The 27,333-nt window shown below is 48.8% G+C and overlaps 1 protein-coding gene across 1 annotated transcript in view; it reads right to left on the bottom strand.

The window, feature by feature from the left end:
- Positions 1–11,379: 11,379 nt before the first annotated feature.
- Positions 11,380–27,333, bottom strand: part of Adcy1 (adenylate cyclase 1) — a 109,341-nt gene continuing 93,387 nt past the window's right edge. Inside the window, exons 15-20 of the mRNA NM_001107239.1 lie at positions 21,259–21,375; positions 20,155–20,301; positions 19,619–19,717; positions 15,760–15,874; positions 13,863–13,987; positions 11,380–11,685 (exon numbers count right to left, since the gene is read on the bottom strand). Of these exons, the coding sequence (NP_001100709.1) occupies positions 11,380–11,685; positions 13,863–13,987; positions 15,760–15,874; positions 19,619–19,717; positions 20,155–20,301; positions 21,259–21,375 (909 nt within the window). The remainder of the gene's footprint in view (positions 11,686–13,862; positions 13,988–15,759; positions 15,875–19,618; positions 19,718–20,154; positions 20,302–21,258; positions 21,376–27,333) is intronic.

Genomic DNA, 27,333 nt, shown 5'->3' with positions numbered 1-27,333 from the left:
TTGCCCTGGAAGAAACAGAGCCTGAGGACTGGGCATTCCCAGAGACGTGCATAACTGCTGTTGTTGCCTCGTGTGATTTTTCCAACTGCAGGAAGCCTAAGTTAACAACTCTGTGATAATTGATGAGTACTGGTCCTTGGGGCTGATGCCAACCATGATTGCTTAGAGATAAGCATGCATTATTTGAGTCTGTAGGACCATGTAACAGACCAGCAGTCCTAAAACCTACAAGAAACATAGAGCGTGTTCTGCTTCCCCCAGTCCCAATTGGAAGTGCCCTCCCTCTCCCAGAGGCTTTTCCCGCCATCTAATCTTTTGCAATCCTCCTTCTCTCCACACAGTGCCCCCGTACTGGTGCCCATTCTCACACGGCGTAGGTTTCTAATCCTACGACATGCCTGTCTTGGCTTGGGTTTGAATCCTCACGTGGACGGGATAGCTCCTTTGCTCTAATTAATCACGGTTAGGTGAGCGCCTCCTCCCGGAGCCTTAATCACTTCCTATAGCTGGATGAGAAGTGAGCTTCAGCACAGTAGCTCACAAGCGCACCCCTTTATCATGTCCCTGCTTGGAAGTTCAGCGGGGGTTCTCTCTGGGATCTCCTGAGATGGGATTGAGGTGACTTCTTACCTGGAATATTGCTGGATAGAAATTTACCTCCAGGTTTATGTTGGCTGATTCTATTCCTCCTGTTAACCCAGTAAGTGGCTGGAATCTTTCCATTGTGGATAGACATAGACGAGGGGAAGTAGCTCTGATAGGGACGGACACCAACCAGCTCCAAGCCAAAGCCTGTTGCTCCAGACTCTAGAAGTCAGAGACCGTTTCCATGTGCTGGGTTACTGGCTTGTTGCTAGGGCTGTTGTCTGCTATGGCTGCCTGCTGGTGTCACAGCTTTGAAACAGGACTCGGAGGCTGAGACCCTCAGGCAGACTAGCATTATAACTCTAAGCTCTGTGGATAGTGTGGGGACAGACTTGATTTTGGGGGCTGTCTTTTTCAAGGGAGCTGAGGCACCAAGGAAGATTCAAACAACTTAGAATTAGGTCCTCAAAGTCTAACTGAGGAAACACAAACTTTAAAAAGATAGGCTATTTTAAAAGTCACCGACATGAACACTGAGGATTACTTAACCCCAGCCCCTGCTCCAGAGCCCCAGAGAAAGTGAGTCTCCCTAATCTGTTTCCTTGCAATTTGTAGGCCTGCAGTTTTCTTCTGTTGCTGGCTGTCAGAAGGGAACCACTTTGTTCGGATATGCTGGCCCTCTTTCCTCCTACCTAGTCACACAGCTAGCTAACCCTCTAAGACATAGCGACATGGGAGGTCCATGTTTCCAACCATATAACTCCTGGCACAATTAGGAGGGATGTATCATACCATTCATTACAAGTGGTGTGGATGGCATCTTGGTGGAGGGAAGTCTCAGGGTTGTGTCTGCCATAGTGTATTCCCCATTGTTCATCACGATCAGCAGCTCAGTAAGAGCTTGAAGCATGAGACAACCAGGGTTGGTAGGATAGGTAGCCATTGCTAGAATCCTGGGCGGGGTGGGGGGATGGGGGGAGGGTTACCATACTAAAGGAATTAATGCCCAATGGTCTCTGTGACATTTTACCAAGTGCAGATGGACTCCCCGTGAGCAAATGTGGAAGTATGATCTCACCAGAGATTTGCTAGCAATACATTTTCATTTTCTTTCTAAAAAACGTCATTCTGGTGAGGATGGATGCGGCCTGATGTTGCTTTCAATTTGTTTCTTTTATTACTAGTTCTACTGATGAACACATTTCTGACTTTCCATAACTTTGTATATGTCCTTTTTAAAAAAAATCTATCAGAATATTCATCCCATGTCTTAAAAAAAAAAAAATCCTTTTACTAGGACATGAGTTTATTTGACCGTAAAGAGGTAGTCTTTATTCCAAAGAGGAAACCTATGCATCATATATGTTGACAGTTAATGCCGAGTTAGTTTGATTAGGTCTGTACTTGTTGTCTGCCCAGATTCCATACAAGTGTTTCCTCGGAGGTACTTAAAACGGAGCGCTCTTCGTGAGAGACTTAAGAGTAAAGCAGGTCACCAGCCACAGTGAGGATGGTCTCGGGCAGTCAGATGAAAGCTGAAAATTAAGTTCCTCCTTAGTCACCCAGTCTGCCCAGCTTCAGATGTGTCAGCCCGTCATGTAAGCCAGATCCTTAAGCTAAGTTTTATTGTCCCACTTCTCCCTGATACCCAATAGTACACACACACACACACACACACACACACACACACACACAGAGAGAGAGAGAGAGAGAGAGAGAGAGAGAGAGAGAGAGAGAGAGAGAGAGACCGACCACATGCATACACATACACACCACACATACCTCCCTGCCCTCCCTCCCGCTCCTCTCTATCTGGAGAACTTTTAAGATAGCACACAAAGGAAGAACAACACCTTGAAGGAAACGCCTCGGTGGCAGTGTGACTGTGGAAGTGATCCCTTGCCATTCTGCTAACCTGGGATGGGTTAATATTTTTCCCTTTGAAGGAACCTGTCAGCAATTTAGTTCTGTGCTTGGGTGACTGTTTTATCTTTAAGAGGGGACGATGAGAGCTTGGACCGGAGTGCTTGCCTGGCGTGCACAGAGGCAACTGGAGACTTCACAGAGAGTAAAATGGAAACCCTTATCACTGAGTCCTCAGGGACAGGAGCTTCTGAAAGATCCAAGAAATGATCTGACTAACAAGACACCCCAGACTAAGAAGCATGGAGAGTCCATATTAACATTCAAATGTTGTCAGAATAAGAGAAATATCTGAACTGGGGTATTAGCGGAAGCCCAGGACTAAAATCCAGGTTTAAAGAAGTGAAGGAGGGCGGTGTAAAAATGAACACGGTTTAAGTCGCTCAGTGGTCACGCGGCGTGTGACATTTTGAATAATAACTCCTCACCCCATGAAGAGAGTCACAAACGGCTTCAGAATGTGCATGCGACCATTTGTCTTCCAACGAAAATGGCCTGAGATTAGTCAAGCAATTTTTCTCCTTTATTTTTGTTAAATAAGACCCCAGAGAGTATAGTGCAAACACTCAGTAGAAAAGTTGCAGTTAAGAAATGTACATTCACATTAACATTTCAGTCCATTCACTTTTTAAATAAAAATAGGACAAATTATTCAATTACTCGTCTCGATTTTAACAACCTTGAAAAAGACTGGAAGGCGCTCCACAGAGTTGACATAAAAATAGACCCGTATTGGTTATACAAATCTATTGTGAGAGGTTACCCAGTGATATTGAGTTATTGTGAATATGATCATTGAGTTCTCATAGCTACGGACACATCTGGTAAGTTTATCATGTGGGATAAAGTGCCCCCCTTTGTCCGTGCACCCGCTAAGGGACTCAAAGCTTTCTTGATAAACACAGGACACAGGTGCGTACATGCCTTTTTAAAAAAAAAAAGATTTTTTTTAAGTAAGAAACTCCAGAAGAGGGCTTTGGGCTTACTTCAAATCCAGATGGAATTACTGCCAAGACAGTGACCATAACGACATTTCCGTTTGTGGAAACTGGTGAGCATTCAGCTGAAGTGGGAGCATGGTGGGGGAGGGAGACACTGGACAGTTAAGTGCTGGAGCCACACCAGCTCCACAAAACCTGGGATTGGCTGAGGGTGACGTTGTGCTCCCAATGAGCAGGAGAGGTGACTTGGGGACAAGCCCAAGCCCTTCCATTCTTTTGTGCATGCTACATAGTGTCAAATTCAAACTAAGGTGCACACAATTAGGAATTTCATGGCATGCAATTCCATAGTGCAAATGGCTTGCATATACTCAATTTTAACAGGGGTGAAGGCAACAGAGCAGGCCCCTCCTCCCCAGACATGTGTGCTCCTGGTGGCCAGTTGTGCCCACACTGCCAGTGGTGTATGCAAGAGATGCTGGGGGCTTCCTTGGGCTCCCCACAGCATGGGAACGGTCCCCTGAGACTTGTGCTTCATGTGCCTGGGGTTTGGGACTGAGTGGAGGTTGCTGGTGGGAGGTGAGAAACAAGTTCTGGCTGCTGTCAGGCCCACTTCCCATTGCAGTGTAATGGAGCAGGGGGACACCACCCCCTCCCCAGGCAGATCTAGTGGCCTGCAAATGTTCTTGCAGGCCATCCTACATGCTTATGAAGTCTAAGAGATTTCTGGAGTCAGTCTCAGAGCGCATCTCTGTAGAAATGCTGATTCTCAGCAAGTGGCTGGAAAGGTTTGGGAAACCAAAGCATCTGAAGTGGATATTGCCTGGCATCGGCAGGAACCAAAGGCCTGGAAAGCATGTGGGGCTCCTGGAATGGAGAGGTGGCGGCCATACCTCATGCCATTCACCACTGTCCCTTCCTTGCTTCCTATGCACTCCTGGAGAACTCTCTCTAAACTCCGCTTGAATCCCTGGGAAGGCACCCTCACTGCTGTGCCTACATGGGATGGAAAGGGGTAAGAGCTGTAACTGGAGCCGGGCTGGGTGGGCAGCATGGTTTGGGCTCTACAGTTGTGCCATAGCTCTGTCCCTGTTTGATGTCAGGCCTTTCAGAAACGATTAATTTAAGAAGACGCCACTAGACACAATGTCAATTTGTGTTTTGAAAAGTTTTAGAATTATCAAGGACACTCGCTATACAGCTGAAGCCAGGTGTTCTAATTTCTTGCCAGGTACCTCAAAATTTGGAGGAATGCAGCCAATCGGAAAGGAATCAAATGGCTCTAATTTAACAACAAGAAGCCAAAGAATTACAGAACCAAACAGCACTTGGCCACATGCTTCAAATACGGGGTTCAAGCAAGCCTTGCCCACAAGGGACCAGCCTCCATGAGGTGCCCTGCACCACACTGGGTAAGCGCTGTTGTGCAGACAACAGCATCAACAGCAACCCAGTTCTTACCGATTTTACTTGGCTTTGCAGAGACAACAGAAAGCAGCCATCTTGGCCAGATCAGATGACGAGATGAGGCCCGGCCCCTCACTCTCTGCCTTGTACTCTCAGGACAATGTGTACTGAATATTAGCAAACCACTTCCTGCACAGGCTGTTCATGGACAAGGAGCCCACAGAAGGGGCCCAGGAATTGCAAAACTACATGGAAGTGATGACTGCTTGATCAATGAACCTCCATACCAAAGGCCCCACGAGTGCTCACTGATGACCTCCTTTGAGTGTGCACTGGGCAGGTCTAACAAGAAACCTGTTAACTGCCAAAGAAAACTCAGTACATTCATTAGATTTTAAATGACCAGCACTTGTCACGACAGAGGTTGTGGCATGATGGTGGTCAATTTTCTGAATTTTAAGACAATTTTTTTTTCAGCCACGTATGAAGCACAACCCAAGATGGCCTCCTGGGTCTTGTCCTTCCCAGGGTATACCCCAGACAGGCAATAGCTGACACACCAGGTGGAAGGTGTGGCCTCCCCGTCAGCTCCTGAAACTTGGAGGGCAAGGAAGGGTTAATGTACCTGAGATTGATGCCATTTTGTTCCCCCTCGGAGTTTGGATGGACAGTCACCTGGCATGTGGAATCACCATATTCTCTATATAGTATGCAACATACGCCCAAATCCTCGATCCAACAAACAAAAGAAACAGGAGCAACAGAGTCTCTCGATGCACCCGGATCAGAATGACACTGTTATAGAGGTCCTTTTGCAAGGGACTTAGCAGTAGGCTTAGTGGCTTGGGGACAATGTGTCCATCCTTCCTCACCCTCCCTGGAGTGTGGGGATGGCAGGTGCTGCCTCAGTTTATGGGATATTAATTTTGCATTGTATTAGACATGCATTACACATGTTTACACACATGCACACGAGCACACAATGATTTGAACTAAGTGTGGCCTCTAGTGGAATAATGTTTGTTTTCCAAGCTACTAAACAGATCTGGTATGTGTGGAACAGAATGCATTAGAAAATAGTTAGAAAACTTAAAAAAGCCAAATGCCTTAGCCATTACATGATGACACGTTGATTCGTTAATTGCTTAGTGGCGGGGTGTGGCCCTTGAAGTTGGATCTGAAGTGTTTATGGAATGGACCACAGAGTGACAGATCTCATCTCCTATTATTAGACCTGCGTTTGCAAGGAATGCATTCTTGGAGCAAGGGATTCCACATACATTCTAAAGTGCCCTCTGAACTCTTGGAGGTGAGGCAGACCCTGGAGGGACCCAACACCTGCCTTTCCTGACTCAGCCTGTCTATGTGAAGTTGTGCTCTCGGTGAACCAAACCCTGTGTAACAGCCACTAGAACCTAACACATTCTCCTTGCATCACAGACGGCCTCCTGACAGGAAGAACCCCTCGCACAGCTGTCATCAGCCAGCATCAGGACCAAGCCACCCCAGGTTATCCGACTGTATACGTGAAGTGACCCTCTCCAGAATTCTCCTACCAGGGATCGAGACATCAGGGGCCTTCCTGAATATGCACTTCAGTGCTGTACCTATCGCCTATCCTACCCTTTAGGAGAGAATCCTCTAGCCAGGCCACACACCTTCTGCTTTCCCATGGGAAGGCTCCTGGGCTCTGGATCCACACTGGTCTTGGTCCACGTGGCACTGGTTGACCACATAGGCACCAGGGGTTACTTAGGGTCAAAGAACCACCGTTTCCACCACATTCATCCTGTCAGCTGTGAACATAGCAACGCCTTTCCTCTCTGGTGTCGAAGAGCTTAGAATGATTTATGTATAAGATAGTTGTCTAGGTGCCTCAGCTCCTGGATTGAATCCTCTTTCTGCCTGAGGTAAGAAGGTTAGCTTCCCATCCCCATGCCAGCTGAGGGAGGCTCCAGTTTTGCCTTCTGAACTCTGAGTCCAATGACATCTACAAGCAGATCCCTGAATCTAAGTCTATTCCAAGCAGTTCCTCTAATCCCCAGCCTAAGGAGCCAGGAATCACAAACCAACTCTAATATTCCCTATGAGAGAGAGAGAGAGAGAGAGAGAGAGAGAGAGAGAGAGAGAGAGAGAGAGCGCGCGCGTGTGTGTGTGTGTGTGTGTGTGTGTGTGTGCAAGCGTGCATTCGCTATTGGTTCAAGCCCACTATAGAAATATACAAAGCTAATCATAGCCAGAGAAGCAAGATCTTCAAGGGCCCACATAATATCCAAGCTGCCAGACTCGCTCTTTATAAACTTCACCAAGCCAAACGCACCCTTTAAAAGCTGAAGCTGCTAAAAGTCATGAGCAAGTCAGTATCTGGCAGCTACGTATGTACAGCCATGTAAAAATGGAAAATGCCAGCATCCCTTCTGCCCCAGGGTGCTGACCGGGCACGCAGTGTGTGTAGCAATGTTCTTCCCCTGCCGCTGTTATACTCAGCATGAAGGGTACACCCTTGCACTAAAGCACACCCTCCAACTCTGTTGACTGGAGCTCTGTACAGACTGTGAGTAAGATGCCCGGAACTCCGAGAGTCCAATAACTTACCTTGCTGAGGGCGGTGGTTGTTGGGAGAATGGAGTGAAACCTTACCCAATTCCACAATCCAAACTGCCTCCCTCTTACTCAACCCATTAAAGCAAGTCTCTGTGGGTTGCTATTAGGACAGTGGTCTAGGAGTCCTTCAGCGCACACATCAACACAACGTGAGCTCTCCCGAAAGCTACTCGGATCTGCCAGCCAAGCCCACAGCCTGAATCCTCTGTTAGCCCTTTCTAGCTCTTCATTCCTTAGTGAGCAGTAGTAGGGCCCAAGACTGATGGCTGGCTCAGTCTGCTCAGCTGTATCTGGGGCTACCAATCCTGCCTCTAGGAACCAAGAAGCTAGAGCTAGGACTTCTGGGAGGGAGGGGGGAACCTAGATGTCAGTCCTTTATAGCAAACTCACGTGCATGGGTAGTTTCTGAAGTATCCATCTGCTTGGGCCAGACTTGTCTCTACAGTATTAGGTTATGGTTATTGCTTCTATGACAGAAGGGGTCCGGAAGCCCTGGTGGCTTTGGAGTCTGAGAAACAACTGGATTGCTGCCTGTGTGGGGACATACACCTGTAGGTACAGACACCCCAGGAGTGGACTGTCCCAGGTTGGCACAGCCCATGGAAGCATTCTGGGGCTGTGTTCTATTCTACAGTCTCAGGCACGGGAGGCATGCTAGGGGTGGGAAGGGGACACAACAGGGTCATTTCCCAAGGGCCACAGCATTACAAGCAAGGGCTGAAGTGGGTACCAGGCCTTTCCTCATTTTTGGTACAAGTGAACAAGCACCTGTAACTGGTGCACTATTTACAGAGCATCTTAAAATAAATAATTTGGAGAGAATCCTACCTAAATGGCTCTAACATTTGTACAATGAATACTGTACAAGATTAAAAATAAATAAGGCAATATAATACATTTTTATCACAAGTAAAAAGAAAGTCGTTTATCACCAAACCCCAAGGAACATTATTATGGCTGCTTGTGTGGTTCCTGACCTCACAGGAAGTAGGCGGGTTTGGAACTGCTGATGATGGAGATGTCGCCCCTGAAGAAGACACCCAGCCAAGACTCCTGTGCGGTCTACTTCAGAACAGTTCTGTGCCTGGAGATGGCCATGTCATTCTATAAGGTTGCTTTCTCGAGCTCTGACCACACCTTGAGTGGTTCTGCCCATGCACCCACGTGGTCTCAGTTTTACACACTCACACATGATCGCAGTGCTATAGACCTAGGCTGCCTCTGCTCAGAGTCCAGGGGTCACTGGCTGGCCTCCTCCCTGATGGCTCTGATGGTCTGCCTGCTGCACCCTCAGGCTGTGGCCAATTTCAGCTTCTTGTGGTTGTGGGAGTGATGTCCTGGCTTCTTGCTGGCTGGAACTGTGTTGTCCTCCTAAGTCTCTTCAGTGAGTTTCATGTCCTCATCTTCAGATCAGCAACAGAGACTCAGTCCTGGGCACACTTTGTACCTTTCCCAGCCTGGCCATCTTTCTGTCCACTTCTGAGGGGCCATGTGTCCACACTACCCCATTGGTATAATCTAGGATCCTTTCTCAATCAATCCTTCAGGCCTACCCACTCTAAGTCCCCTTGTGAAGGTCCTTCACTGTGGCAAAGGACACACACAGGACCTGGGTCTGTCATATGAGCATCTTTGAGAATCACTCCTCTGTCCCTAACCTGGACACCAGAGAGGCAGTGGTTAAGCCACTCTGAGGAAGCCCAGGCTGTGTGAGAGGTTCTCTACCCTCCTCAATGGCCTAGAAGAGCCAGGGCCACAACGTACTCACTTGTTCTGGATGCTCCTGTCTGGGCTAACTGCTTCAAATCTGGCTAAGACAGACAAGGTGAGAAACTCCCAGTGCAAATTAGCCCCATGAGGAAAAGCCATTTGTCCCAAGGATAGGAAAACATGGGGGCAGGCAGAAGACAATAGCCACAGAAGAAAACTTGCACACCCTAGCCAGCTTCTGGTCAGATGAATCTGCCCCTTCCGAATTTTTCTTATAAATGGCATCTTTGATGGTCTTCAGGGCCATGGGAGAAACCAAAAGCCTCCCCCCTCAGCTCTCCTGGAGCCAACATTCCCCCAACACTGTTACAACACCGAAATACTAAGTAAGCCACAGGGACCAGACATGACCAGCGGTGGATGATGAAGCTCTCTTCTCTCCAACCCTGAAGGCTGCAGTGGAGTGCTGAGGTCAGCCTGGCCCTGGCTCTGGGTTCTAGCCAGAGTGGGGTGATAGAAAGGCAGCAAACAATGCTGCACCACGCTGCCTGATATCATCAGGAAGGCAACAAGGCAGGGTGGGCACAGGTCAGAGTTCCTCTGCAGAAGGTACTAGAAGATATCCTTACCACCAAACACAAGTTCCAGCCTAGTCCATAGAGAATGGGCAATCTTCACACCACCCTACCCCTGCCCCAGGGTACCCTGTGGTGCAGTCTCAAGGACCTGGGAGGCTCTGCATGCAGCCTCCAGCTCTCCCTTGCTGGACGTTTTCTTCCTACCCACAGGTGACCTGAGTCTGGCCTCAGCTGAGTGTCCCAGGGAATAGGCACTAACTTGCCCGTAAAAATTACCCAGGTGCCAATATAGCCACAAACTTGAGCCAGAGCCGAGACCAAAAACACCACATATGAACCCTGCCAAGGAACACTAGGCTTTGCTCTGCCCTATTCCAAGAAGACGGGACCCTCAGAAGCGGGGAAAGCCCTTGAGGAGCTGTGAGGAAATGAGCCTCCATAGACACGATCAGGCATAGTTTATGCCCACCTGCCCTCTTTCAAGCTGCCTCCCTTCCTGTGAGTGAAGCTGAATGTCTCCAGAAGCCATGTTTCATCCCGCTATTTCCGGCCAATTGCTTCCTACCAGCTCCTCCAGAATCCTGTCCCAGATAGGATTTCGTCACAGCCGCAGTCACTGGGAAGCACAGGTGGTCTGTCAACAGGGTCGCTCTCTCTCTTCACTGTGGAGCAGGGACACCACACCTAGACTCGGAAACACACACTCTGCCGACTCTGAAACCTCCAAGAGGAGGGCCGGTTATACCAAGTGGATGATGTCTTCCAGCAAGGAGAAGGCTCGTGGGTGCAGTGGGTCAATCACTCAGCATACATGAAGACTTGGTTCTTATTAAACTTATGGTGTCCAAGACCCCACAGAGGAGACAAGGCAGTACACGCCCCTCCCTCCTCTCTGCACAGGGATGGCACAGGAAGAGGAGGGCCCACTGTTGCAGTAGTCAGAAACCAGCAGCCAGGCAGGGTTGGAAGAGAATGCACGGGCCAGGAGGACAGAAGTGGGACTGTAGAATCCTCCTGAGGATCCCAGAAGACCTGCCTCTGGCTGTTATCAAAAGCCTACTTTTGAGGAAAGCCAGCAACCCTGTTCTTCATGCAGAAAGAGGTGTCTGTTCAATTCTTCCTATACTGCCCTGACCAAGACCTGACCAGCTCTTTGCTGTGCCCATGATTATGAACAGCTCAACTGTCATGGCCCTGCCCAGCGGGGCCAACTTCCCAGTGTAACACTCATACTTGAAGCTGCTACTCAGGGTTGGAGTTACCCATAAGCCAGGACCTACCAGGCTACCATAAGCCAGTTGACTTGGGGCTCAGTCATGGTGGGCTCCTCTGCCAGCTGGACTTCCATAGCTTTTGCTATGGCCATGAAGATACTCCCAAGGTCCCAACACCAATGCCAACACTAGCCAGGCATAACCAGGTCATTTATGAAGAGACAGGGCTCAGTGTGCCCCAAGGGGTGACTTGGGCACATCTCCCGTTGGCCTCAGGCCACACTTAGGCAATGCTTCTTCTCCAGCCCAGCCACTTGGCAACTGCTCCTCTGGCTGGTCCTGGCTAGAGCCATGATGGCTTGTGTCACCCTGGAGCATTCCTGTCTTGCATGCATCTCCAGTGGCCCGTGGGCTCCACTAGGCTTCCTTCCCTGCTGCTGTGGATGACAGGTACTGGCTAGTGGGGGCTGGAGAGAGCCCCGGTTTGATTGGGGGTCCAGCTGCAGGACACAATGGGGGCCGCCTGGCCTGGCCTCCGCCGCCTCTCCCATAAGGAAACATCCTTCGCTCCAAGCGAAGGGACCTGCTGTGGGAACTGCTCCCATCAGTCCTGCCTTCTAGAAAGTACGTTAGCATCTCTCCCTTGCCCTTGACGCTGACTTTGCCTCTGCACACAAACTGGTATGAGCACCTGTTCAGCAGTCGGTGGACTTCCTCAGTCACCTGCCAGGGGAAAGAAGCCAGCATTACTCTTAGCCAGGGATAATGGGGTAGGGTGGGGGTGCGGTCTTCTGGAGGGTAGGAGTTCCCCAGAGTACCTTTGACCCTGCACTTGACTTCCCATCCCGACTCCCCAATCCTGGCAGCATCTGGACAAAGCTACTTCCTATCTGGGCAAGAGGGGACAGCTGGGGCCAGGGACCTAGCAGGGCTTGGGTGAGCCATTGTGACTGCTTTGTGTACCAGTCAGGGGCTGTGTGGGACTAGCCCAGTGTTAAAGAGAGAGGGGCAGCCTCTCTGGATTCGGGCTGTAGATACCTCAGCAAGGTAGGGTCTGGTGCTTGTACCCCACCACTGGGATTGGCACCCTAAATTTCTTGGATTGGAGTACAGCTCCTGGATGGGGCCTTTGGTAGGAGAAGACGCAGAAGACAAAGAAAGCCAGGAGGAAATGGGCATCTCTCTTGGCTCCTCTTTTCTCAGGCTTCAGACAAGTAAGACTCTCTGCCTCCCCAACCAGAGAGAAGATGAAGTGTGAAATATCTCCGATTTATGGCACAGTGCTAAGCCAGCAGGGGAGGGCTCTACACCTCCTCGTTTCCTGGCTTCGGCTCCCCACCCCATTTTATTCCAAACAATGAAATTGTCTCCAGCTACAGATCTAGGGAGGGCGGCCCTCCACACGGAATTGAGCACCAGTGTAAAGATATCACACAGGAGCCTTCTTAATCAAATACTAGAAAATGTCTTTAGGACAAAGAATTTAAATCTTCTTGCCCCTCCATCCTGCCAGACTTTTACGTAAATATTTTCATCCTCACCCCCAAAACTGTGAGCAAAAATAAAAAAATCAAACTCTCTCCACTAGGTTGCTTTCACCACAGCAAGGAAAGCAGGTTGGGGGTGGGGCGGGGGTGGGGCTCCCTTGGGTGTGACCAGTCTGGGGAAGGTTGTAGGGGAGTGTAAGGATCTTCTCCATGGTAACGCCATATGTTGCGCGTCCCATACACGAGAGCAGAGGTAGTTGCACCACCAAGCAGACACTCAGCGCACAGAAGCTGCGCACGTAAAAAGATGCTGCAATCTGTGGATATTTTAACACAGTAGAAGAAATCCGGGGAAGAAAGCGAATTGTCACCGAGGCAAAACGGCAGAGCTGCCGAGGAACACCAGAACTTGGCGCTGGTAGGAGACACTGGACCGCATGCTTGCTCCTCACAGGGCTTCATGGTGATCTGAAGGTCCAATCAATGCCCAGTGAGAGGATGCAATTTCATAATAACCGTGATGTCAGAAAAATCCTGTCAGTGGCAGTGGCCTACCCACAGCCACAGTCCGCTCGGGTATCCTGAGTTCCCTGCTCTGTCCCTACAGGTCCTGAAACCAGGGGGAAATGCACCACAATGATAAGGATGCTGCTCCAAAACCCAGGAAGGCTGCGGGGGATTGGATGCCAGGGCAGCCTTCGTAAGCTCCATTCGACCTACAGAAGTACATCTAAACAGCGGGCCTAATGTTATTCTAGAGGAAAACACTAAAAGCCGGACCTTTCCCCGACACTGATGAAGACGGTGGCTCCTGGAAGGTATCATAGCCACCCAGTCTTGTGAGGCACCTCAGAGGCAATGGGGAGGTCTACCATCCTGTTCTTAAAGCACGGGAGAAGCATCTCCTTCTTCCTTCTCTGACACTTGGATGGTCGCCATGGTATTTTGTTTCTTCGTTGCTTCTGAGACCTGATCTCACTCTAGGGCTTTGCCTGTCCCAGAACTCACTCTGCAGACCAGGCTGGCCTCAGATTCACAGAGCTCTGCCTGCCTCTGTCTCCCAAGCACAGGGATGAAAGGCTTGTGCCATCAAACCCAGACAGGACCATGGCTTTGAAACAAGGGAGAGCGCTGAGAAGCCAGGCTATCAGGCCACTTAGTGACCGCCTCATTCCCCGTGATTCTTGTGATTCTCGAGTTTATATATGCTCACTCAGGAGTGGCCCCAATGACGCCTGGCGGAATCAAATAATAAAAGCAACCTGCCAGGCTTAGCAGTTTGCCCAGGTCCCCAGCCAACACCTCCGCTTAGTTGGTCCTTCCACTGATTGGCCACAGACCCCAGGCTCACCTGAGATTCCCGATGCCTCACCCGACACCCCGGTTTGTCTTTTGGATTTCTGGATAATTTACCTGAATTCTTCCCTGGACCCCAGTGCTATCCATCCGACTGGCCACATTGACTGTGTTTCCCCAGATGTCGTACTGGGGCCTGCGAGCACCGATCACTCCAGCGACCACGGGGCCAACGTTGATGCCTGAAAAACAGCCACACCACAGCCTCTGGGCAGCTGGAAACCTGTGACGGAGCCTCCAGCTGTTCTCGATGAAAGGCATGCCTTTCTGAATCTTGGTTGGAGGGCCACATAGAGTCAGGCTCCATTCTTAAGGAAACCCCCCCCAGCCTAACACAGGTGGCAGCACCCCAATCCAGTACAGGGTTCCCCAGGTAGGCAGTGGGCAGCCCCCTTGGCACTGCCCACCATATATGCAGTAGTGCTGGCCTTCAGAGCAAGTCCTCACTCTACAGAAAAGTCCAAGGTCCAAACTTGCAAAATTGATACCGTTTTATATGTAGGTAAAGCATTACTAATAAGCTTGCTTCAAAGGTAAGCAGGGTACTAACCAGGCTTGTTAGAAACTGGAGGAAGGGAAGTTTTGTGCCGTAACTGACGTTCAGGGTTACTGAGAAAGTTTCTGCTCTAGACTGTTCACCAAGATTGACCTCTACTCAGGGCCCATACCCGTAACAAGAGGAGACAACTCTGGCTCAAATCCCACCTCTAGGTTCATCCCCACATCGAAGAACTTGCCTCTGAGGGCAGCTCAAAGGTACAGAGCCAGGGATAACGACCACCATGAAGTCCTGGTCTGTCGATAAATCCCCCGTGCTCTTATCAGGAAAAGCAAAATTCTGCCAAGTGTACAAGGATGAGCTGGGGGTAACTGTTTGAAAACACTGGCATACTTAAGAAGTAATTCTGGCAATACCTTTGCTGTGTAAATCTCCCATTTGCCCAAGTGGCAAGACTTGTTATCTCCTGTCTCTGTTTAAACTGTTCAAAGTGTAACCTGGGGCCGGGATCCGAAAGAGATTTAAGGATAACGGCATATACAGAATACATAGCCTAAGGTCTGAATAACTTAGCAAAAATCTATTCACCCGTGGCTCCTCTCTGGGCATCGGCCAGAGCTAGACACATGTTATCACTAAAGCACTTTCTCCTTATTTTCCCTGAGTAGAGTCTTACTGGGGGACATATTTCTCAATCACTGTCACTTTGGCCCTTGTGCTCTGGAGACACCAGGAAGTCTGTCTCCACAGCCTTTATGCCCACAGCATACCTCACCTCTCAGCCCCCTAACGTAGTAGTAGCTTATTAGATTTTCTCTGACATAGCACTGAAGCTACATGGCTCAGGCTGTGGGCGCTGGCACCAAGCACAAATTCAAATGCACAGAGAGGAGGAGGAGGGCACGAAGCCCGTCTCCTCCCACAGATCAGGGTCCAGAGGACCTCAAGGACCTGCAGAGCCCGACAGCATCCCATCTGGTCGAGGCACACTCACGTCTGAGTCACTGTGAGTGAGCACTCTGGCTACGCACCTGAGTCACATCTCAGGTGAAGGCTGACTTTCCAACACGGTTTGCAAACACAAGAAAGAGACCTGGGTCTCACTCTCAAGTCACAGCCGAGGAAGGGGCCGTCTGCTGCTAGACGCCCTCCCAAACCTCTTTCCAAAGAGACTTGCATGCAGCAGCCACCAGGATGGTGATGGGGGAGCCTGTCTCCGGGTGCCAAGGATGCAGGGGTTTCTCCAAATGGCTATGGCAGTGAATGGGGACCCTACTGTGCTTCCTGAGTTTTACTTCAATCCTTACTCCTAAGTCCCTTTGGGAAGCAGCCCATGTCCACAAGCCACCTGCAGAGACAATGCTGTCCCCATGCACTCCGGACCAACAACAACCTCCTCTGAGACCACGGGCCTGCACTGACCCTGCACCCCCCCCATCAGAGGCAGACACCTACCGACTCGGAGAACGAAGTCGTTGTAGGACTGGTAGTTGATCTCATCCAGGACATCAAACATGTCGATGGCAAAGTCTGCCAGCGTGCTCAGATGGGAAGAGATGGACTTCTTAGCCTAGGTGTGAAGAAACAGAACAGTGAGCGTGTAGAGTACCAGGGCAGAAGGCAGCAGGGACCATCCAGGTAGGTCCTGGGACTGGGATTTAATTCCTACACAATATAGCAGTTGTGGAACCAGCAGGTGCTCTTGGTACCTAGCTGGGGACGCATCGATTCTCCCATTGTACAGATAGAAAATTCAAGCTATTGCCCAAACAGTGGCTTCCGAGAGACACAGGCAGAAACCACCCAAAGTCATGCAGTCTGGATCACGCCCCTCTGGAGGTACGGGGAACAGCCCCTGGAAGCGGGCATCAGATACCCTATTGGACACCTATTTGGACAATGCTGGCAATACATGGTGCACACGAACCAAGCAAGGGCTAGGGACATACGTGAGGGAAGGGTGCCAGCTCCCTTCCTGGATCCTGACACTGCATCTGCGTGGATGTGGCTGAGGGACAAAGTCCTTCCATTCACAGAACAACGATGGCCAAAAGGTTTCCACTTCTGTATTCATCCAGGAGACTTCCTGTCCTCAACATCAGGGAACTGATGCTCTTAAAACAACGCTGAGCAGGCTTTATTATTTTTTAGGAACTTTAATTTATATGCAGCTGAGTGGACGCTAAGGAGTCTCTATGTAGCAGCCTCTTCTACATACAACTGCCTGCTGCCGAATTCTTGCGTCCCGGTGGCCCATTTGTTACAGTCAGTGAGCCAACACTGGCATATAATTACCAGCCCACAGCCACAGTTAGCATTAGAGCTCGCCCTTGGTATTGTGTGTTCTGCAGGCTTGATGAAATGTGTGATACCATGCAGTGTGACACAATAGCGTCCCTGCTCTATAAACCCTCCCTGCTCTGCTGAGCCATCACTCTTGCTACCCCATACCCAGAAGCCGCTAGCTCTGTCTCTGTGGTTTTGTCTTTCTCAGACAGTAGCCTCAGGTCTCGCTGTGTCTCCGTCACCTGCACTCCTCTATTTTACAGCAGTAGCATTTAATTCTATGGACATGGCAGGACATCTTTATCCGTTTGTCCAGTGAAGGGACTTATGTTGGCTTCCTGTTTTTAGCGATTCGGGGTAACACTGCAATGTACGGGTGTCTGTGTGGATGTAAGTTTGCATCTTTTCGGTGAACACCAAGAACTGCCATGGTGGGGGTGTACAGGCATCCGTAACAGTCTGAACGGCTTTGTAAGAAGTAGCCAAACTGTTTCCACAGTGACCAGAACATTTTGTGTTCCCAGCAGTAAAGGACAAGAGTTCCTGTTGTCCTGCAGACTCCCCAGCACTTGGTGGCTTCAGTGTTCTGGATCCGGGCTGTTTGACTGGGTCAGTGTAGTTCAATGTCAATGCTTCAGTTTCCTCCCTAAGAACTTAAAAGGTGGGGCAGCGTCTTGTGCCCTTCCTTGCCTCTGTAGATCTCCATTGGTGGGAACCCTCTCCAGACTGCCCACTTTTTAACTAGATAGCATTTTTCTGATTGTTTTTTTAAATAATCTTACAGGTCTTTAAAATTTTATTTTAAGTGTAAGTCTTTTATCAGACAGGTGGCAAATTTGTCCCATTCACAATGTCACTTACAGAGTAGGGGTTTCATTTAATGAAGCCCAGTTAATATAATCTTTTCTTTCAGGAACCATGCTTTTGGGGTTATATTTTTGGTGTTACATCTAAGATGAACCATCCCAAACTCAGCGCCATCTAGTTTTTCTCCCAAGTCCAGACGTTCTTAGACTGTGATTTTGCATTTAGCTGAATGACTTGCCTTGAATCAACCTTGTGAAGAGCAGGACGTCTTTATCTTGGCTGTGGTTTTCATGTGAATGTTCAAACGGAGATCAACTGAGCACAGTTCTGGGTGTCTCTTTCTGGCCACTCTATCCTGTCCCCGGTCAATGTGAAATGTCCCCCAGCGCACTACACTGTCGTGACGGCCGAAGCTGTCTGGTGAGCTCTTCAATTTTGTCTAGGCTTCTTCTGCATCCTTTGTCAGTTCAGTTTGTCAAGGTCATGACATTTCCTGAGACAGTTTTGACTGAGTCTGAATTAATTTCGTAAATCAAATTTAAAAGCACTGATATCTTGACAGCAGTCATCTTTCCCATGCAGGGACATGGAACAGTTTTCCTTATATAGGTCTTAGATATTCCAAGTTATATTTATACCCAGTGTTATACTTTAGCTCTAATATAAGCGGTTTTACGTCTGGAATTTCAAATAACAGTTGTTCATTTCGATTATAGAGAGGACTGACTTTTACACACGAAGTCTGGGTCCTGCAACCTTCCTACGCTCATTCATTAGCTCCCTGGTTGTGAGTGTCACTCGCCCATCCCCCACCCATCCATCACTGGTTCTTTCAGGTTTTCCACGTATAGAATCATGTCGTCTGCAAAGCCAGAGTTTTCTTTCTTCCTTCAAAATTCGTATGTGTTTCATCTCCTTCTCTTGTCCAAAGGCCTTGGGTAGGGCTTCCAGAACATTGTTAAATATAAGTGGGTATGAGTAGGGTATCCCAGAAATTAGGAGGCGGAGGAAGAAGGATTGGGGTTCATTGCCAGCTTGGGCTATATAGTAGTTCAAGTCCAGGCTAGACTATTTATCAATATCCTGATTTCAATAATTAATGACTATACTAATATTAATGCTGATTAGAAGGGATATTCTTGTAACACTCCGGACCCTGAGCCGGGGAGTTTGTGTCCATTAGATAGAGTGGTCAGCTATAGGGTTTCATGTATAGAGTGTTAGGCTATAGGGTTTCATGTATAGAGTGTTAGGCTATAGGGTTTCATGTATAGAGTGTTAGGCTATAGGGTTTCATGTATAGAGTGTTAGGCTATAGGGTTTCATGTATAGAGTGTTATGCTATAGGGTTTTATGTATAGAGTGTCAGGCTATAGGGTTTCATGTATAGAGTGTTAGGCTATAGGGTTTTATGTATAGAGTGCTAGGCTATAGGGTTTTATGTATAGAGTGTTAGGCTATAGGGTTTCATGTATAGAGTGGTCAGCTATAGGGTTTTATATAGAGAGTGTTAGACTATAGGATTTTATGTTTATTCTTTGTTAACTTAAAAGTTTTCTTCTTCTGATTTCAATCATTTTTATTCAGGAAGGGGTCTTGAATCAAATGGATTTTTTGCATCTTTTTTTGGATCTTACATTGAAAGGGTGAATTTCACAAATTCATTTTGGAATGCTAAAGCAGTCCTATATACCCTGGAATAAATCGTACCTGGCCCTCAGGTAGGATTCACTTATAATAATAAGTTGCGTTTGTGAGAGACAAAGACTGACCTGTGGCTTTCCTTTCCTGTGATGCCTTTGTCTAGCTTTGGTCTGAGAGTGTGACCTAGGATGAGCCAGGGAAACTTTCCCTCTGCCTGCCATCTGGAAGAGGCTGGGAGTGACTGGTACCATTCATTCCTTAAATGTTTAGCCAAACGAGTCCTGCTCTGGGGGAGGGTCAATTACTGGATCAATCTCCTTTGTAGCAGCAGACCCACGTCATTTTCACAACTCCACTGGGGTGGGACGGCAGTGGGGGTGGTTTTTGGCATCCCAAGTCTGGGAGCAAAGGGAGATATCTGATGAGAAGGGCTTAAGGGCCTTCCTAAGATTGGGTATCTAGACAGACCCAGACAATGGTGAGATAGCTTCCCCAGCCCAGTGCAGAGAAACGAATCCCAGGACGGGGACGTGCCCTGCCCATCTGCAACAGAGCAACTGTCCTGAGACCTACTTACCCTGGTTCCTGCTGTGGGCGCCAGCCCCACGGCAGCCATATAGGTACTCCCAATGGTCTTGATCTTCTCCAGGTCCTTGTAGAAGTCCTTGTCCATGAGCTTTGTTTAAAACACAAAACTGTTAACAAGTATCACAGAACACTGGAGAGATGTCATACAGCCATCATCCACTAGGGGGCAACAGAGGAGGTGGCCATCAAAGTGTGCACAACAGCTCCTCTGGTCTGCTTTGGGTCCCGCACTGTATATGAAAGAGGCACGAAGAAGTAGGGCACATCCCTGTCTCTGAAGCTAAGCTCACACTCACTAGGGAAGAGGATCACCAGTGTCGGGGAAGACACAGTGCCTGGTTGGAAAGGGACAAAGTGGCTCCCACATGCACACCTTGAGTGGAAGGTACCCAGCCCTTTCCCCAATCCTAGAGCCAAGATGATCTGTCCTGGACCCTCCTGGAGATGCAGTGGACACAGCAGGATCTGGGTCCACAGAGGGTCATCCTTGCTACCCTGTACGTGGATGCTCCGGCATGGCCTCACCTCATCAAAGTCAGCAATGATCTCATTGAGGAGCCGCAGACACTCAACGCCCATGTTGTTGCCATCCAGTTCTATGTAGAAGTCGTTGAAGTTGGGGATGGAGGCGAACATGACGCCCACCTGGGAGTAGGACTGGTAATAGAGATCCTGCAAAGGCAGAACGGGTCAGAGCCACCATGCAGTGCCGGATATGGCCGACCAACAGGAGCAGCTTGTGGAAGGGGGACAAGCCGGGCCATAGGGGGTCCAGTTGGTTCTAGAGGTAAGATGGGAATGCTGGGGGCTCCACGTTGTGTAGGGCACTGCATGGGCAAATCCTGAGTGGTCAGCTTTGTCCTGGAGCCTCCAAGGTAAGGAAATAGCAGGAAAGGGGGGAACTGTGTGAAAGCTATACATTTCCTGGTTCTAAAGTTCAGCTGATCGTACAGAAACAACAGCAGCTGCTTCTGACTGGAGGAGCTCAAGGCTCAGCCCCGCCCCGCCTCAGGCTTCGTTCTTTCTCCTAGAACTATAGAAGCCAATCTGGACTTCTTTACTTTCAAACTTGGCCTTTGCAAGCATCTCCCTTGTGTTGTGCTGCTGACCATATCAACTGCAGCAGGCAGGGCTGTGAGGAGCTCTGGCCAAACACCGCACACGGAGGAGGGAAAGGAAACCATAACGGACAGCTAGGCACATGAGGAGGCTCTCCCTTTTTAGTATACACTGTCCCTACATTAGGGACGCTATTTGAAATGGTCCAAACTTGGAAACGAATTTCCTCTCTGTGTTTAGTTTATTAAAGCCCACTTTCCTCCTCCTGTGTGTTACGAACACAGCAGGCCAGCCCACAGTGGAAGGGAAAGGAGGGGAAAGAAATGCATCCCTTTCAACCTAATTCCCTCAGGGTTTCCCGGTGGCCCAGAAGTTAGCCATTCCAAGAGGACTGAGAGGAAGGCAAGGCAGAGAGCTGAGCAACTAAATCAGGGGTTTCTGGAGGCCACAGAGGCCTGGAGTTATGGGAGAAGCAGAGGGAGACAGAGTAGGCCACGCTGAGCTGGCACTCAGGCTGCAGACCAGGAAGTCCTGACACCCAGCAGGCCCCATGGAGCCCTTAACACTCACCATGTTCCGGGGATTGGACATGAGGAAGTGCTGTGCGACGTGCGCTGGCAGGAGGTTGAAGAGGATCCTCTTGTTGTCCAGCTTTACCCTCTCCATGTCGTCCCGTTCCTCCTCCGCCTGGGGGTCGGGGGTCATGAATCCCATGCGTGCACGCCGCCCTCACCCTCCCACCATGACACTTCGATATAGAAAAAAAGTAAAGGGATAAAGGATTTAACAATAAGCTTGCTTAGGAAATATTAAAGGACACAGAGTCTACTAGAAAAGAGCAGTACTGGTCTACAGTAAAAGGAACTGTGGTCAGACTTGATGCTTTCTGCCGCTGTTTAATTGCATTTACATGTGGAATGTCAGAGCCTGACCTATATAAGCTGTTAAAAGTTTCATGGCTGGTTTCTCTTTGGGTGTTAGCCAGAGCAGGATGTATGCTAGTAAAGAGCTTTTTCCTTATTCCCTGGGTGTCTAGAGTAAATTCTCATGGGCTGGGGGTGTGTGTGTGGCATGCTGCTTTAACTTCAATGACCAACCATGCGGGGCTCTAGATGGTCCACATGAATACTCCTCATGGTTCAGACCAGACACAAGAACCAGAGCCTTAACGCAGGCTTGAAGGACTCATCACCCTACCGTTGTAATTTTCGGTGCTTGACGATGACTCCCCATTTCCAGGGTCTAATTCCCCAGATCTTAGTCCTGTCTCTTAAACACCTCCTGGGAACCTATGTACCCACCCCAGACTGCACCAGCCCCAGACAGGCCTCTGATCGACCTTTCCTAGAACTTCTGTTGCCTCCACAAGAACGCACATCCTGCTGGCACAGAGACCAGGATGCTGTGAGAGCTGGGCTGGGGTGAACCTAGGAGCTCACCCCAGTGAGGGCCTGCCCATTATGAACACATCCGCATTGAACCAGAAGCAGAGGGTGAAGCCCTAAGGAGTGGACAGAAGGATGGCGGAAACAGACAGTCCTAGTCCACTTACCAAGAGCTATGACCCTACAACACTAAGAAAGAAATGTCAGGGACAGCCCCATGCACAGGCCACCATGTGCCTCAAGGGATGCTATCAGTGGGGCTAGTGGCCTATCATACCATAGTTTCCAGAGGCAGAGGCAGGTAGATCTATGAGTTTGAGGCCAGCCTGGTCAACAGAGCTAGATCTAGGACACTCAGAGCTACACAAGAGAAATCCTATCTTGAAAAACAAAAACTAAAACCAAATAAAAAAACTTGACTCTCTAAAGGATTTGGTTAAGAAACAGTCTCTCTCTCTCTCTCTCTCTCTCTCTCTCTCTCTCTCGTGTGTGTGTGTGTGTGTGTGTGTGTGTGTGTGTGTGTGTGTGTGTGTGTGTGTGTTACCATTTATGAACATGAAGCTGGAATAGCAGAAATGCCCCCATAGTGTTTGATGCCTGCAGCCTGCCGTAGAAGACATCTACTGGACAAGCCATTTGTGGTCAGTGATGCACAGGGCAGGGCAGGCACACCTCTGTGCCACAGCATTTTGTCATCCATCTTTAGAGCCGCTGTTCCTAGGGCTTTATCTGTCAAAGGCTTTGCAGAAGGTCACTCTACTCTCCCTAGAGTTCATTTACCAGTCACGCACTGTTAGACTTCCTGCCATGATACCAGAAGGCGGTGATTCTATGGAGCAATGTGAAGAGAGCTCAAGCTAAGAGGTTTGATGAGGAGCAGTGAGCACGGTGTGAGAGTCCAAGCCTGGTGCAGGGGCCCAAAGTGATGTAAAAACACAAAACCACATCAATGAACGAGCAGGCTCCAATAGAGAGGGGGCAGACTGTGGGATACAGAAACACAAGAAAGACACCTGGGGCCCCAGACTCCAGGTCTAACCAGAGGGGACACTGGCCACTACCGCCCAGACAGGCTGGAGCCCACTCTGCAAATAGCAGAGCGTGGTCACTGGCGATTCTGAAGGGGGCTCGGGGTCCTTGACCTCTACTAGAAAGAAAATCAACAGAAGAGTTGGGCATGCTTCTGCCCTGAGGGTGGCTCTCTGGCAACAAGTTGCCCATGAGGTGAGTCTGTCACTGGTCTTGGGCATCTCCCAGGCCAGTGGCCCCTGACTTCCAGCCTCAGCCCTTTCATCCCCCATTCCTGTCAACATGACATTGTAAACACCCTCCTCGCCCTGGAAAATGTATTACTAACTATATTTAACACGCCACATACTAATTACTCCCAAAGGAAAGCTTTCAAAGGGTAGGATTAAGAGGGAAGATATATTTAAAAATTAACAGCTTGGTTGTGTTAATGACACAACAATATTTATCCTCCCCCAAGTGATTGTTGTCACTATCAATAATACTTTAATTAAAAAAAACAACGTAATTGAGTATCCTTTGCTTAAAAATAAAACAATCCGTGACTTGTGGAGCGGATGCCTTGAGGGAGAGGGATAGTAAAACACAGAATTGGAAAACAGAGGGCCATACTGGGCTGGAAAGATTCCAGCACGGAAGGGGTGGGGCATGGGCCAATGCAGTGTTGGCAAAGGTTTAATCAAAACAAATGGCAAATGAAAGAACTATACCGAAAACCTATGATGCCACAACCCACGGGACAAGTCCAATCAGAGGTGATAGCACCAGACCATGAAAGGAGATGGGGAAAGAGTCCAGGTTAAAGGTTTGTGTGGGTGGAAGATGGACAGAGGTGTTAGTTGTTTTGTTTAATTTTTGAGACAGGGTCTGTCTATATAGACCTGGCTGTCCTGGAGCTCACCATGTAGACCTGGATGGCCTTGAGATCACAGAGTGCTGGCATTAAAAGCTCGCAGCGCCACACCCAGCCTGGCACGAAAGTGTAAGGTATGTTTTTAGAAGAGAAGTCAAAACTTCCTTTTACGGTTAATGATTAACGCACTTGTGCCCATACATGAAACTCCTAACCACTAAAAACAGGATTGAAAAAAATTACACCAAAGTGAAAATGACTCCTTCCTTAGCACACTGTGTTGAGAGATTCTGTTCTCCGTTCTGCTTGCACCAGCATTTAGATTTAGGACTGCTGGGGTCTTTGTCCTTCCTACATTAACACGAGTTAGTAACTCCATAATAATAACTCTGTGCTCAGGCCAAAAGGTTTTGGCTTTTGAAATCTGACTGACAACTGTTCATCCTACTTGAAGCAGTTATTTTTATAACATAATCAAGTTTGGCTTATGACATTTTTAACAAGATGAAAATCCACTGAAATTCTCTTAAGATTTCCCAGCCAGGAAACTCAGATTTTTAAGGAGAAGCTTACTGGGTGACATTATTCTTGTCCGCAAGGTCATAGGAGATACACACACTGAACTGTTCCTGAAATGTGCTCTCAGCGCTTCTTCAAAGAGCGTCCCCTTCCTACTCACGTGTGTCACATTTTAGAATTTATTGACCAGGCACATCTACCAACCACCATGTAGCATTTCCAAAGAGGTCAGAGCTGGGTGTTTGTAATTTTGGATAAAGAACAAAACAAAACAACTAATATCCCAACCTGGCACCTCCCTGGGATGCTGGCATGGGTAGGGGTGACATCACCCTTCACCCTGACAAAACATTCTCAGAGAACATCGGCACCCCCCAACACAGTGCCCGAGATAAACAGCACAGTGTTACAGCTCACAGTGGATCAGCTTACACAGCTGCCCCATCCTTCATCCTCTACTGTGATTCTTCAAGGGTCACAGGGGACCTGCCAAGAGTCTGACCACCACTCCAATCTTCAATAGCAGGGCAACATATTACTTGATTTTCATAAAGTCTCTAGGAAGGCATTTCTAATATCCTCTTCCTCTGAGTCATTAGCATGTTTCTTTGGAGACACCTCTAGCTCTGGAAGCCATCTCTTCTGGAGGAAACCCAGAGAGAGAACTAAACTATCCACGAACACTACTTGACTACTTTTAGGTCAACTTGATACAAGCTAGAGTCATCGGAAAGGAGGGAACCTCAATTAAATAATGCCTCCATAAGATCCAGCTACAGGGCATTTTCTTAATGGGAGATCTATGGGAAAGGACCCAGTCCACTTCGGGTGGTACCATCCCTAGGCTGGTGGTCCTGGGTTCTACAAGAAAGCTAGCTGAGCAAGCCATGAAGAGTAAGCCAGTATGCAGCACACACACGGCACATGCTCGTGTACATACACACACACACACACATGGCACAGCCTGGTTTCTGGTTCATACATGAAATCCCATGGAGCCTGGAGATACCCCCAAGTAGGCAGATCAGAGGGAGTGGTGAGCCCAGGATAAGCTGGGCTTGTATTCCCAACAGGGTACAGGGGACCTGTATAAATCTTCAGGTAAGTCCTGACCAGAATAGGACAGAGCAGGCCTCATGTAAATAATTATAAGAACAGCTCCAACCTTCCTTTTTTGACAACTGTCACTCAAGCCAGTGAACATTGTAAAACACATACCTTCTGTACACATAAAGGCCACAGTAAGAGAACAAAGATCAGACAGGGCCTCCAACTCTCCATGGTGTCCCGATCTCTTAATCAGGGTGGTTCAGAGCAGGCGGGCAGGGATGGAACAGCTATCTAGATAAATCTCCCTTTGATGTCATACCAGAAAGGTCTGGAAGCAATGTGAGCCTTCTCACCCCCAATACATTCCAATATTCTCCTTCCTCGCTGAAAGCTTTGGGGTAGATATTCTTAATATTCTCCACTGATTTCCAGACACGGATGGACAGTAGAATCGCCTCCCTTAAAGACAAGGAAGATCATGCTTCACTCTCAGCTGGACCTACAAAGGACTGAGGAAGCATAGTGTGCTCTGACCTGCTGTCTGATGGACGATGATGGTTCGAACCATGGCTAACCTGCATAGACACACAGTGGGAGCAGGAATGGACCTTGGCTAATTAATGCTCCTGACACACTGGGTACGTTACTTACTGCAGTACAATCCAGCCTGACTATCTAAATACCAGGTTCACAGTAACAACCACGCTGATTTTCTTTCTAGCTATCCTGACAAGACTTTGTGGGGTGGGATGAGGGTCTAGACTGTAGGATCAGAATCAAGTTCTGGTGAACATTCCTTTCTGCTCTTGAGTTGTTTCCAGGAGAAGTCTGACTTAGTAGAGATTTACAAAACACCACTGAACAGCTGCCAGGAACATGGTAGACATGGTGTTTAGGAGCACGGAGAACCCAGGCTCGGTGCAGTGAGCCTCCAGACACTTAACAGGATTCAAGCCACGGAAGTAGAGTCTTAGACCGAAATATTGAATTTTGAACTCACTAACTACAAGATGTCTGCAGAGTCTTCCAGAGTAAAGAGCACACTCCTCGTTGGGTGAGGAGATGAGGAAAACCAGAGAATACTACGGAATGAAAGAACGCTAAGCTACATTGCATGCCTGCATGCCAGCTACGCCACATGCCGGCCTTCCCAGAACCACCGACGGGCAACCAGGGGCACCTCTCTAACAGAGAGCAGAGCACCTACTTTAGAACGGACAAGCCTCTCTCAAGTCACCTTTAAAAGGAGGTAAAATCACAATAAATTCAGCTCTGAGTCATCCCAAGAAATTAAATAATACCATCGGGCTCCAGAAATACCAAAGGAATAGCAAGGGATGCCATGGCCTATGTAAGCCGACCAAGACCGGTTGTCCTTGAAATAACGGAGCTCCCAAAGCCACTGCAGAAAGCAATGGGAAGCCTAGAGCAAACCTGAACGTTAGCTTAGCATCTCTTCAGTCAAGCAACGAATAAAACATCCGGTTCAGAGGTCTACTTCATTCCACCTAACCTTTATGGAAGAACCAATGCCAGTTCTACCAAAGTCTCCCAGGAAACCACTGAGCATGGAGGACCTGACCGATGTCCTCATTCGCATGTGTTTTGCTCCCAGGGGTCCTGTGACTGGGGGAGGTGGAGGCACAACCCAGTCCTCGATGTGATGCGGCTGAGAGGGAGTAGGGCCTATAAGAGGTTGGGACTTGGGCCTGGTGAGATGGCTCAGTGGGTAGAGATGCTTGATGCACACTCTCCTGCAGTGGAGAGATAGAAGGAGAGAGTCAACTCCACTAAGTTGTCCTCCGACCT

The sequence above is a fragment of the Rattus norvegicus genome, chromosome 14 (genome assembly GCF_036323735.1).
Source record: "Rattus norvegicus strain BN/NHsdMcwi chromosome 14, GRCr8, whole genome shotgun sequence".
NCBI classification, from domain to species: Eukaryota; Metazoa; Chordata; class Mammalia; order Rodentia; family Muridae; genus Rattus; species Rattus norvegicus.
The sequence above is the reverse complement of the archived record's forward strand: the minus strand, read 5'-3'. Positions and strand labels throughout refer to the sequence as shown.